Source organism: Hyperoodon ampullatus (genome assembly GCF_949752795.1).
Source record: "Hyperoodon ampullatus genome assembly, chromosome: X".
Classification (NCBI taxonomy): Eukaryota; Metazoa; Chordata; class Mammalia; order Artiodactyla; family Ziphiidae; genus Hyperoodon; species Hyperoodon ampullatus.
Window position 1 is genome coordinate 13,818,116 of NC_136913.1, and position 12,102 is coordinate 13,830,217.

General features: G+C 42.3%; 1 protein-coding gene across 1 annotated transcript in view; it reads right to left on the reverse strand.

The window, feature by feature from the left end:
* Positions 1-12,102, reverse strand: part of PIR (pirin) — a gene marked incomplete at both ends in the record, with an annotated part of 100,002 nt that overhangs the window by 16,585 nt on the left and 71,315 nt on the right. Inside the window, 2 exon segments of the mRNA XM_079727380.1 lie at positions 715-797; positions 9,830-9,874. Coding sequence (XP_079583506.1) covers positions 715-797; positions 9,830-9,874 — 128 coding nt within the window.

Consider the following 12,102-nt stretch of genomic DNA (forward strand, 5'->3'; position numbering starts at 1 on the left):
AAAATTAAAGCAACCTAAGTGTCCATCAACAGATGAATGGATAAAGAAGATGCAGTACATATATACAATGGAATATTACTCAGTCATAAAGAAGAACGAAAATTTGCTATTTGCAGCAACATGGATGGACTTGGAGGGCATTAGTGAAGAAGTGAAGTAAGTCAGAGAAAGACAAATACTGTATGATATCACTTATATGTGGAATCTAAAATATACAACAAACTAGTGACAAAAAAGAAGCAGACTCACGGATACAGAGAACAACTAGTGGTTACCAGTGCTGGGGGAGGGGCAAGATAGGGGTGAGGGATTAGGAGGTACAAACCATTGGGTGTGAGGTAGGCTCAAAGGTATATTATACAACACAGGGAATGGAGCCAATATTTTATAATAACTGTTAATGGAAAGTAACCTTTAAAAATTACATTAGGGCTTCCCTGGTGGCGCAGTGGTTGAGAGTCTGCCTGCCGATGCAGGGGACACGGGTTCGTGCCCTGGTCCGGGAGGACCCCACATGCCGTGGAGCGGCTGGGCCCGTAAGCCATGGCCGCTGAGCCTGTGTGTCTGGAGCCTGTGCTCCGCAACGGGAGAGGCCACAACAGTGAGAGGCCCGCGTACCGCAAAAAAAAAAAAAAAAAAAAAAAATTACATTAAAAATTTTAAATGCAAAAAAATTTTTTGAAAAAAGACAATTAAAGATTTTTAATACTTAACCTTGTTCTCCACCTGGACACTGTCACCTTCCCCCAGCACGGCTGTGTGATGAGGTTCTATTTTTTGTTGTGTGTCATCAGGTCCTACAAAAAAGATGACCCACTTAATTTAGTCCTCATGGTAGTACATTTCTCATACGATTACAAACTTAGTTAACTACACGGCACCATAATATGAATTTCAAGTTCAAAAACAACCAACTTAGGAATCTCCTGAAATCTCTTGTTGATGGTATTGGCAATTATTAAAGTCCGAAACTGGCTGCTTTCCAATGTAGAAAAGGACAAGGAAGTGAACCCTGTATTATGTTTCCACTTACACTTTCAATGTTGTGCCTAATAGGTTAATTAATAAGCAAAGTCCTTGGCATTACATGCTAATAAGAGTGTTTCCTTGGGTCAATTATAAACCTCAAAAGATTTAAGCATGCTTAGGAAAATTAGTAAATTCCATCATTAATTCCTTTCAACAAGTATCTATTGAACACCTACAACTAACTGCCCAGCACTGTGAGAAAATGCAAAGAAGTGCAAAGCCGATTCCTCACATACAAATAACTCAAAATCTCACTGAGAGAAACTAAATGTATATTCATAAAACAGAGACTAATTCAACTCGAAAACAGGTATGTTGGAGAGCTAGTGAACAACAGCTGTGGAGCTATGTACGAGGCCCTCTGCTAAATGCTGCGGGAGTGGAGAGGTTTCAGGATATATCTATTTCCATCCCTTCTATATTAAGGCTCACAGATGAAACAGGAAAAATAATATGAATGAAATTGTGTGTTAAAGGCAACAAGAAAGGAATAAACAAAGTTCAAAGAGAGAACAGGGACTGCAGGGCTCTGCAGGATCAGATAGACCGATAAAAGGCAAAGCTAGGATGAAGGGTGCTCTAGACAAGAGGACAGACTGTGCAAAGGGGAGGGGCTGGCAATGTGCAGGGCATGCCCGGGTGAACCTTCTATCATTGCTGGAACATTCTTCTGGGAGGAATGATGGCAATGCACACTTGCTTCAGGTCAAGGGAAGACATGAAGGCCATGCTTATCCATATAAAATGGAGGGCCTCTGAGGAAAGGGTGTGTGTGGGAAATGGTTAGATCTGTGTCTTGGAGAAATAACTGAAAGCAGAGCACAGAATAAATTGGAGAGGGCAAGACTGAAGTTAGGATGACCTGTTAGGAGTTTATTCTAACAGTCTCAGTGGAAATGAATTCCAGTCTGAACTGGGAGAGTGGACACAGAAAAATAGGAATGGGTTTGAGAGGTGGAGTGGAGAAAGAAAGATTGGGCAACAATGGGAGAGAGAAGAGCGGAAGAACACGATTCTCCCTAGGAGCAGCATCATGCAGCGGCCTGAAGGGCCACAGCAGGCGGCAGGCGGGACATGGCTGGGCCCTTCAGCTGACTGAAAACCAGACACGTGAACAGACAACAGAGAGAAGACTCCGGGCAGGCTGAGAAGCCCGTAACGATGCCTGCATGGCATTCTGGACTATAAAAAAAAAAAGGGCAGTCACCTGACACGATACAGCTAAAGCTGAATAATCAACATGGAAGCACTTATTTAAGTGAAAGCAGTAGCTTGAGGAATTACCACATAAACATAATTTGTGAATTTTGTAAATACTGACTGGAGTTCAAACATAGTCATATTTTCTAGAGAAGGCCTCCCTTTCACCTCCACTTTGGAGATAACCAACATGAAGCAGCAGGGTTCATTCTGATGCTTGCAAATGTGAAATAGGATTCTAACAGAGAACTTCTTAACCTGGAGTCAATGTGTTCCCAAGGGGTCCATGGATAGAATTCAGAGCAATCATGGACTTGCATGGGAGACAAATGACATCTTTATTTTCACGAACACCTAACTGAAATGTGGCCTTTCTTTCAGTCATGACTATAGCCAGAAAACCACAGCAGTATTAGCTGGACCAATAATTCTGTTTCCAGTAGAAATCACGGATATTTTCGTATCACATTAGCATTGTAAAGATCTCAAAATAAGTTTATGTTAATCACTACTTAACAATTTAAAGTAGACGTGCTTCTGGATCATGTTATTTCAAATGTCATCAGAGAAGCACACATGGAAATGTATCACAGACTTGTTCTTTTAAGCTTTTAATGACACCATTGAATTAAAAAAAAACGAAAAACATTGTTCAGAGGTGGGGCCTTGGCAAATGTCAAAAGGGTTCATGGCACAAAAAGCTTAGGAACTTCTGTCTCAGAGGCAGTGGTGTGCTAGTTAATGTTTACCAACTGGCTTTCGGGGACAAGGGGAAAACCAAACCTGATTTGTACTGTGTGCCAATTTCCATGGTTTAAATGCTCCCGCTGTGGCCAATTTCAAGCTACCAAGCTGAGGCCAGGGAAGAGGTACACAACCTGCTCCAGCGAGCTGCCAAGAGCGAGCCCCAGCACATCACTGAAGGTTTATCCTCCCCCAAGGATTTAGGTTAACAGATGTCACGGCAGTGAATGATAGAACTCCGCTGATTTTCCACTCACTCATGCAAGGATGTGGCCATAAAAAGAGGGGTCTCGGGGCTTCCCTGGTGGTGCAGTGGTTGAGAGTCCGCCTGCCGATGCAGGGGACACGGGTTCGTGCCCCGGTCCGGGAGGATCCCACATGCCGCGGAGCGGCTGGGCCCGTGAGTCATGGCCGCTGAGCCTGCGCGTCCAGAGCCTGTGCTCCGCAACGGGAGAGGCCACAGCAGTGAGAGGCCGCGTACCGCAAAAACAAAAACAAAACAAGAAAAAAAAACAACAACAAAAAAGAGGGGTCTCGGAGTCTAAGAATAATCTCATTTAGATTGGGGTAATATTTTACACTGTGATATAAAGCAGCATTTTATTAAGTATGCTTTACTGAGATTCCCTGGGAGCAATGAACCATGTCTTTATCTTCAATGAATTCATATGTAACACCCATTACCCATGTGGTCTACCCCTGACCCCTAATTTTATCATGTAGGATGTTTTATGATACAGAGACCAAAATGGTTTATAAAGCCCCTTCACTATGTTTTAATGGAGTGAGCTGGCAAGAGACAGCTCTCAAAAATAATGCTGAACTGGGATTTCTCTGCACCTCCTATCAGGGTAGCTTGCTCAACTGCCAGTCATTGGTCTATAAGAAAATCTTAATTTAGAAACAGAGTTCATGTTTCCCTAAGAGTTCTCATTCTAATTTTATACGGAATGCTCATTCTACTTGCTGATCTAGGAGAGGAATCACAGTATTGCTTCTGAAGAGGCCATTTGAAATGCTCCACCATAAGGCAAACCTTTTTTATAGACACTGGAAAGTCAGGTTTTTAAGATTAATCATTCTAAGTGTACCTTTAGCTTCTGTATTATTTTGTAAAATGTTTAAAGCAGGATCACAGAAAGCAAAGATTGATTCCATCTTCATGTCATTTCTATGCTGTTTCACCCATCTGGTTATCTCCTGAACCTAAAATAAGTCTCAAAGAAAATATATTTTATTTGTTCTGACTACTTTCAATTATAAATTGAGCCAAATCAGATAATAAATAGTTTCCATTGGGAAGCTTCGCCAAGAATGTTAAATCTAATAGTGCAGTTAAGGAAAATTTAACTGAAAACAATTGAATTGCAAATATTTTTGTTTGCGTAAACAGTCATAAAAGGGCAAAATACTTTAAAACATTTTAAATTTAGTGCTGCATCTTCAGTGTGTGGTTTATTGCTGTGAAACTTCTCCCCATACACAATATTTCCTTTTTCTTCTTCTCTTTACAAGAACTACTGTCCCATTTACCCTCTGTTCCGTACATTCTGGTACTTCTATCACAGATTTTGATATCGTCAATTTTGTATGTACAGCTGAAGCCTTCTTATCTGATGCAATCCGGATCATTAATTGAAAAAGATTAAGCTGCCTCCAACATTTTACTTTAAATTAAATTGTAAATGTGCATCCATTTGCCAATTTTTAGAAATTGGATTGAAGCACTGCCTTTCTTTATAAAGCATACCCATAATGTGCCACTGAAATCCTTCTGGATTATCAGTTTCCCCTAATCTTTTACTGTCATCTCTGCCATACTAATTCTAAGAGTTTTCTTTAGCAATATACTTTTACAAAGCATTTGACTTTAGTTGCTCTAGATATACTCTTTTCAAGCTTATTTCATTAATTTAAATATTATTTAATTAAATCGCATAATTGCAATCACTGGTGCAACTGGCATAAACAGATTAGAGAACAATCACACGTGCCTTTAAGTCCACTTCAGCTTGCCAGGGGGAGTAGCAGGGGGCAGGTGGACCAGGGGAGCCGAGCATCCTGGGCGTTCAGGCACCTCATTCAATGTATTCCGCATGGAATGAGGCGCACTGCTTAGTCCAATTCATTTTGGGTAAGTGGAGGTCAACTCGGAGGGCTCCTAGTGTGTTTCACCACCTTTATTGAGATCCAGGGGCTGTGTCCAACTTTTTAATACCCCCCAGAACCAGAAGCAAAGGGCAGAGCACAGTGAGCATGAATAATTACTTATTCAAATAAGTTTGAAACATTTTACTACCCACATAAACCAGTTAGTTGTCATCTCAATAACCACAAATATTTTTAGATTTCTAAATATATTTTCTAAGCCCCAACAGTATATTTGATACTGGTTCTTCTAGGGGACTGGCATCCAAGCTGATAAACTGCCCCAAGCTTCAGGGACACAGGATACAAACTCCTGTAACCTGCTGATCTCTGTGTTGATGTGTAATGTCATTTTCATCTCAGCTGCAGGGAAGGGGTTTAGAGCTAATATCCTTGGGACCTACTGGTTTTCTGACCATGTTGTTTTCTTTTCTTTTTTTTTTAAATCATATACTGCATAAGATTTCAGCTGGGGGCTGGTCAAAGGACTTGTTGCCTCAGTAAAAGACTGCTGTCAAAGATCTTTCTCCTGCACAATTTTTAAAGCTACTATTCAACAGTCAGAAGGCTTGAAAAAAACCACAATGTATCAAAAATTAAGAAGATCCTGGAAAACCATAAAACATCTCAAATAAGTACTCTTAAATAAGGAAGTACTAATTCTATTTGTCTTATTTTAGTTCTGTTAATTCCTTCTCTTCTTCAGGGTGTCGTTAGCGGGCAATTACATGACTTCACTATACTCACCATGAACTTTAAAATATCTAACTTAGACAACTAGTTAGTGTCCAGCATTTTCTAACTAACGTTCAAAACTCCACCTGTCCTTACAAAACTAGATCTACTGATGTCCATCTTTTAAGTACTTCCTGCGTCAATTAATATTTTTTTAAATTTATTATTTATTTGGCTGCGCCACGTCTTAGCTGTGGCACATGGGATCTTCATTGCCACATGGGGGATCTTCATTGTGGCACGCGGGATCTTTAGTTGCGGCATGCGGGATCTTTTTTTTTTTTTTTTTAGTTGTGGCATGTGGACTCTTAGTTGCGGCATGTGGGATCTAGTTTGCTGACCAGGAATCGAACCCAGGCCCCCTGCACTGGGAGCGTGGAGTCTTAACCACTGGACCACCAGGGAAGCCCCAATCAATATTTTTAACAGTCATCCTAATCTCCATTTACAGAATCTCCCCAGACTACTTTCTCAAGCCAAATTACAGTCTCTTTATTCCAGCCCCATACATTAAGTACATATTTATAACATCTATTTCAACAGAATGGAGGGACATGACACTTAAGACAATTACTTGCTTATCAGTTCCTGCCATCTGTGGTTGCCTGATGCCATCCTGGTTTTGTAAGCAAGATAAAACTGAGGCAATAAAGTCAGAGAGCATTTTTTGGATTCTCTCTATAGATTTATAGGTCAGTACACATTCAATAGCTACTTCTGCTTTTTCTTTTTCTCTGGTGATTTGTTCTTGCCCTTTTGTTTTTCTCATTAATATCTCCATTAGGGGGTGAAGAGGAGGAAGGGAAGGAGATGAAATTCAAATGAGGTCACCTGGCCAGCTATTCGTTGGCTGAAGCAGATTCCCAAGAGGGCAGTTTCGCGAGATAGATTCTCTCCATGGTCCACTTTACCCTGGACAGATGCAAGTCTGCTCCAACACTACAGACCGTGACCCCATTTCCTGCCAGATGTTTTGCACTTGTGGCTCATGGTCATGGAGGTGACCAGGCCAGTGAATAGGGATGACTCAGGAAAATCCTGCCTCACCTCGAGAAAAACAAGTGGATGTATAAGTCATTCTTACCCCTTGAACCACTGACCTTTTCACTTGTTAAATTCTTGGACTAAAGGTCTGTCAGGAAACAAGGCTGTAACTACTGATTCAAACAGGGTTTGAAGATTATTTGTTAATCTTTCTCCCCTTCAACCTCTACAATGCCATTTAAACTGAAGGGGTTCAGAATGAGACTCCCCAAGATGTGCCACTTTGGCACGCAGATTGTTTTGAGCTGAAGACAGTCAAGGCCCAAAAGACTCAGGAAGAGCTTCCAACCACTCTCTTAACTACCTTAAAGAATTTAGATAAGGGGCCTGGTTCAAAGAGAGAGCTATTACCAGAGATAACTTTCATCTGAATGACCTACCTGGCTAGCAGGGCAAACATCTAATTACCAAACATCTGCTCTTCTTATCATCCTGTGAATTACTCTCCTCCCCTTTGAAGCCTCAGGTTCCTATCTCATTCTTTAGCTCAGGATGGCATCTGCCCAACTTGCCCTTGGGTCTCATATTTTACGGAACCTCTGTACCTATGTAATTAAGTTTGTTTTTCTCCTGTTAATCTGTCTTATGTCAATCTAACTCATAGCCCAGCCAAAAAGAACCTAGAACAGTAGAGGAAAATTTTTTCCTTGCCTATAAAACCAAAATCAAATGTGAGCTTTTGTAGAGCCCACAAGCTAAGAAAGGTTTTTATGTTTTCAAATGGCTAAAAAAAATCCCAAGAGTAGTAGTTCAGGACACATGAAAAATATATGAAATTCACATTTCAGTGGCCATACATCAAGTTTTATTGGAACCACCATCCCAATTATTTATGTATCACCTGTGACTGCTTTTGTGCTACAAAGGCAGGAATGAGTCACTGCAACAGAAACTGTATGGCCCGCAGTGATGAAGATGGCTGCTACCTGGCCCTTTACAGAAAACTTGAGCCCCTGTCCTTTCTCATTCTACACATTTCTGGTATCCTTACCACCTCAGAATCCATGTGCTTTATTACTTTCCACTTGTGCAGATTATTTTATTTCTCTTGAAATCCTAAGTCAGGGGTGCTACCTCCACAAAAATGGCTTTTACTCCGTTTTAGAAAGTACTATGTGATAACCAAGATTTTCAAAAGATCATAAAAACAAATGACGCTTCATCCCTTCCAGATGGTTAATATAGTTTAATGTGTGTGCCCACGGACTTGTGATACTACTACTAAATTGTTTTCAAACTTTCTCAAATGCTGAAATAAATAAATTTTGCTTCTGAATCATAATTAAAACGCTAGTCAATGAAAGAGGAACTAAGCCCATTTCTATGGTATAAAATCAAAATACGTGAGCTTGTGGTACCACTATTTTTCAGAAGATTAGTTTCAGGCAATTAAACTGCCTTTCTGGAGAATATAAAGAATGGTTTAAATGGCTTTGGGTGTAGCCTTCGAGCCCTCAGCAGACAGTATCAGTGAGCCAGCTGTCTGGGACTGGGAGTGTGTTGTCCAAGGAAGTAGCCATGCTAGGGCAGCAAGCTCACTGCAGAGGAGGCTACCCTGCAGGTTGGGGTAAAGAGCTCCAACCACAGAGGGCCTCAGAAATGGGATTCTTGGCCTGTACCTTGGAGCGGTCAGATGCTCGGCTCCACCCCTCTCACCCCATCCACACCACCCATCACTGTCCATGAGGGGCAGGGAAGGGGAGAAGGGAGGCTGGTTCTCCTACTGTAGGTTTTCCCAGAAGCACTGCCTGAGGTGCATATTTGAATCCAAGGAGTTTATCTGGGAGGCAGTGCCAGGAAACACCAGTCCAGGAATTGGGAAAGTTAGACAGGAAAGGGAAGGCAGACAATGAAGGATGTGTTATCAAGGACGCTCACATGGGTAGCTTGAACATAACGCCTCCAGGATACTCTAGGAAAAGGCCTCACACACAGGCCTCAGCGTTATCCCACCTGAGGGGCGAGGCAGCTTCCTTAGCACTTTCATCCTGCCCTGACTGGGGCATAGTATCCTTCCCAGGATTCAGAGAAAGCCTCAGGCCAAGAAACACACGTACTACTGGCAGTTGGAAGTTGGTCAGTGGACCCTGACAAACCTACAGCGACCTTTCCTGGCCTCCATGCTGCTTCTAGGAGGATGGGGAGAGTGGGAGTAGATACAGCCAGGAGCCAGCCTACTCTACAAGCTCCACTCTCCCACCACTCCTGGCTCTTCTGCTGCTGGGTTGGCTAAAGGGTTTAGACTGGAAAAGACAAGTTAGATGGTGTGGTTCCTGTGTTGTCATCCTACAAAGGATATGGGGTGGGGCACAGGGAGTGGAATTGACAAGCCCTTGGTTCTGGTCCCAGGTCTACCAATGCATAATTCTGGCAAGTATAATAACTCTCTAGACTTTACCTACCTCATCTATAAAATGAGAGTTGACTGGGTCTCAAACATCCCTTCTAGACTAGACTCAACAAGTGACACATGCACAACCCCTTAGAGTAAAAGAAAAAATTAAAAAAAAACATTTAGAGATTTCTCAGAAGCACCTGGGATTGCAAATTCACCTCCTTCCACCTCCCAGGAGATAGTGTCCTGCTCCCGCTGCAGCCCATTAAAGCTCCATCCCTTTATCAGTATGGGGCTTGCCAACATCCTAGCAAGGTGTCAACCCACATAATTGCGCCTGGAACTTACATTTGCACACAGGCCACAGTAAAATGGCTGCTGTCATGTCTGGCGTTCCTATTCTCCTCCCTCACTGAATATACTGGAAGCTGAGAGGTGCCCTGCCCTGGGTGTACCAGGATGTACAGGGGGCTGGTGCCGAACAGGAGGAAACATAGTATTCAATTACACGAAAGGTTTCATCTTACCTTTCCTTCCTGGCAGTAGTTTAAATGATATTGCAATTGAACCCAAAGCAACAGACTCATCACTTACCAATATATACATTTCCAGATATGGTATAAATGAAGCTTGTCCACCCTGAAAAGGGACCAGCGACATTAAAAGGTTAGTGTCCATAATGCCAAAAGGAACAAAGAGATAACAATATCAAATATTTAATACTCTACATATGACATACAAATATATAAACTTATATAAGTTACAGATACAAAAGGTTTGAAGATGAAATCTCTGAGATATACATATTTTAAAACTTAAGTTCTGTAAACAGTTTTAAACACAGTCGCACATGCATGCATTCACACACAAACACACACACACCCCAAAACCTAAATGACTTGGCCTCAAGTATTTAAGAGCCACCCAAGTAGACAGTGTGCTATTCACTGGCTATATATCTATATGCCAACAGCTGTACTAACAAACAAGCTGTTCCTTCCAGGTCGAACATCATGTTAATAACTACAACACACCAGTCTGGCTTATCTTCAGTTCTTTGGGCCTCCAAACAGTTTTTGGGTTTTTTTTGGCTGTGTTGTGTCTTCGTTGCGGTGCGCAGGCTTCTCATTGCGGTGGCTTCTCTTGTTGCGGAGCACGGGCTCTAGGTGCGTGGGATTCAGTAGTTGCAGCATGCGGGTCCTAGAGCACACAGGCTTCAGTAGTTGCGGCACATGGGCATAGTAGTTCTGGCTCGTGGGCACCAGAGTGCAGCCTCCTTAGATGTGGCGCACGGGCTTAGCTGCTCCGCGGCATGTGGGATCTTCCCGGACCAGGGCTTGAACCTGAGTCTCCTGCATGGGCAGGCGGACTCCTAACCACTGCGCCACCAGGGAAGTCCCCTCCAAAAAGTTTTAAGTGACAATCCACTATCTGCCCTCTTGGAACGAGCACTGGATTTCCACGGATATTTATGTATTGTCCCTATGGCCCAGAGGAGACGCTGCAGCGCCACTGAGGGACATGAATGTAGGAGTGGTCAGCTCAAAACAGAATCAGAACATCACTCCGTGTGCCTTTGGGAGAAAAGAAGATCTGCGAAAGGAATGCAGGGCCGAGTCCAAGGTACAAGGGCAGGACCCAGACTGGAGTCTGTGAGAGAGTCAACATGGTGGCAGAGTAAACTAAAACCAAGGCAGGCATGGAAGAATCACAGAGGACAAAGTAGACTCTAGGGATGTGGCTGTGCTGGCAGGTGGGTTGAAAAGTTCAAGAGAGGCCCACGTGATAAGGCATGACTGATCAAACTTAACATAAACTGAGTCTGGTTCGGAAAGCCTGAAGGATGGCAAAACAAAGACAGACACTCAGGTGGACACCAGACGATATTTTTTTCATCCTCCTATTTCACACTTTCTCCTCCCCGAGATTTTACGAGAATGAGTGTAAGGGCTCTGGAATTAAGTCTAACTGCTCAGAGCACACTCATTCTTTTGCTCCCTTACTGACGCACTGGATCAGTCTTCTGAGCTCGGCCTCCCATCATCCAGTGACCAGCTACCACTCAGGTGTACTTGTTGTGGGCGGAGACAGAAAGACGAAGGCACAGCCAGGGGTCTTCACATTGTCCAATTTGGGGGGGCGGAGGTTCGTGCTAGAAGCTGAAAACACATGCTAACTGTTCCCAGCCCATAAATATAATTAGCAATTCAGTATTTGTGTTTTCAGTTTCTTTTCTCTTTTATGCACTATATATTATTTGCTTAAAAACTAGAACTCAGTGTTCTATTTTGGATACCTTTCCAAAACACAGAGAAATAACTCATCCTTGGGAAAGACTGCAAAGCATTCCATTGCAAGGACGTGTTGTGATTGACATAATCGATCCTCTCCTCATGGTTGAAAGGTATTAAAAAATTAATGGTTTCCAAGTTTGACAGAACCTCAAAGCTCTTAATTGTTCAAGTGGGTTTTTATTTGGAATCATTTTGATTGTTCTCATCTCATTTCTCCTCCACCCCCTTTGCTTCATTCCTACTCACCCTTCAAGCAGAAAACTAGTCTACACATAATTGCCTAGGTCTGTTTTCTTTCTCTTTTTATCTTTTTAAATCTTTTATCCAGAAGGACCAAACATTTGCTTAAAGGAATGGCCAAGTCAATGTATTATGTGCATTCACCTATTGTTCCTTGCAAAAGTCTTCCATTAGGATACAGGCTCCACCTTCACCATTAATAACACAATTCATGCTACTGGCTAGAAGGCACAGAGTGCTACAGGGAATAAAATAGAAACAGAGGGCAATTTCCTTTTTTCCTTCTTTTCATCATGTTGTCTATGTGCACTTGCTTCTATTAAACCTAGTTTA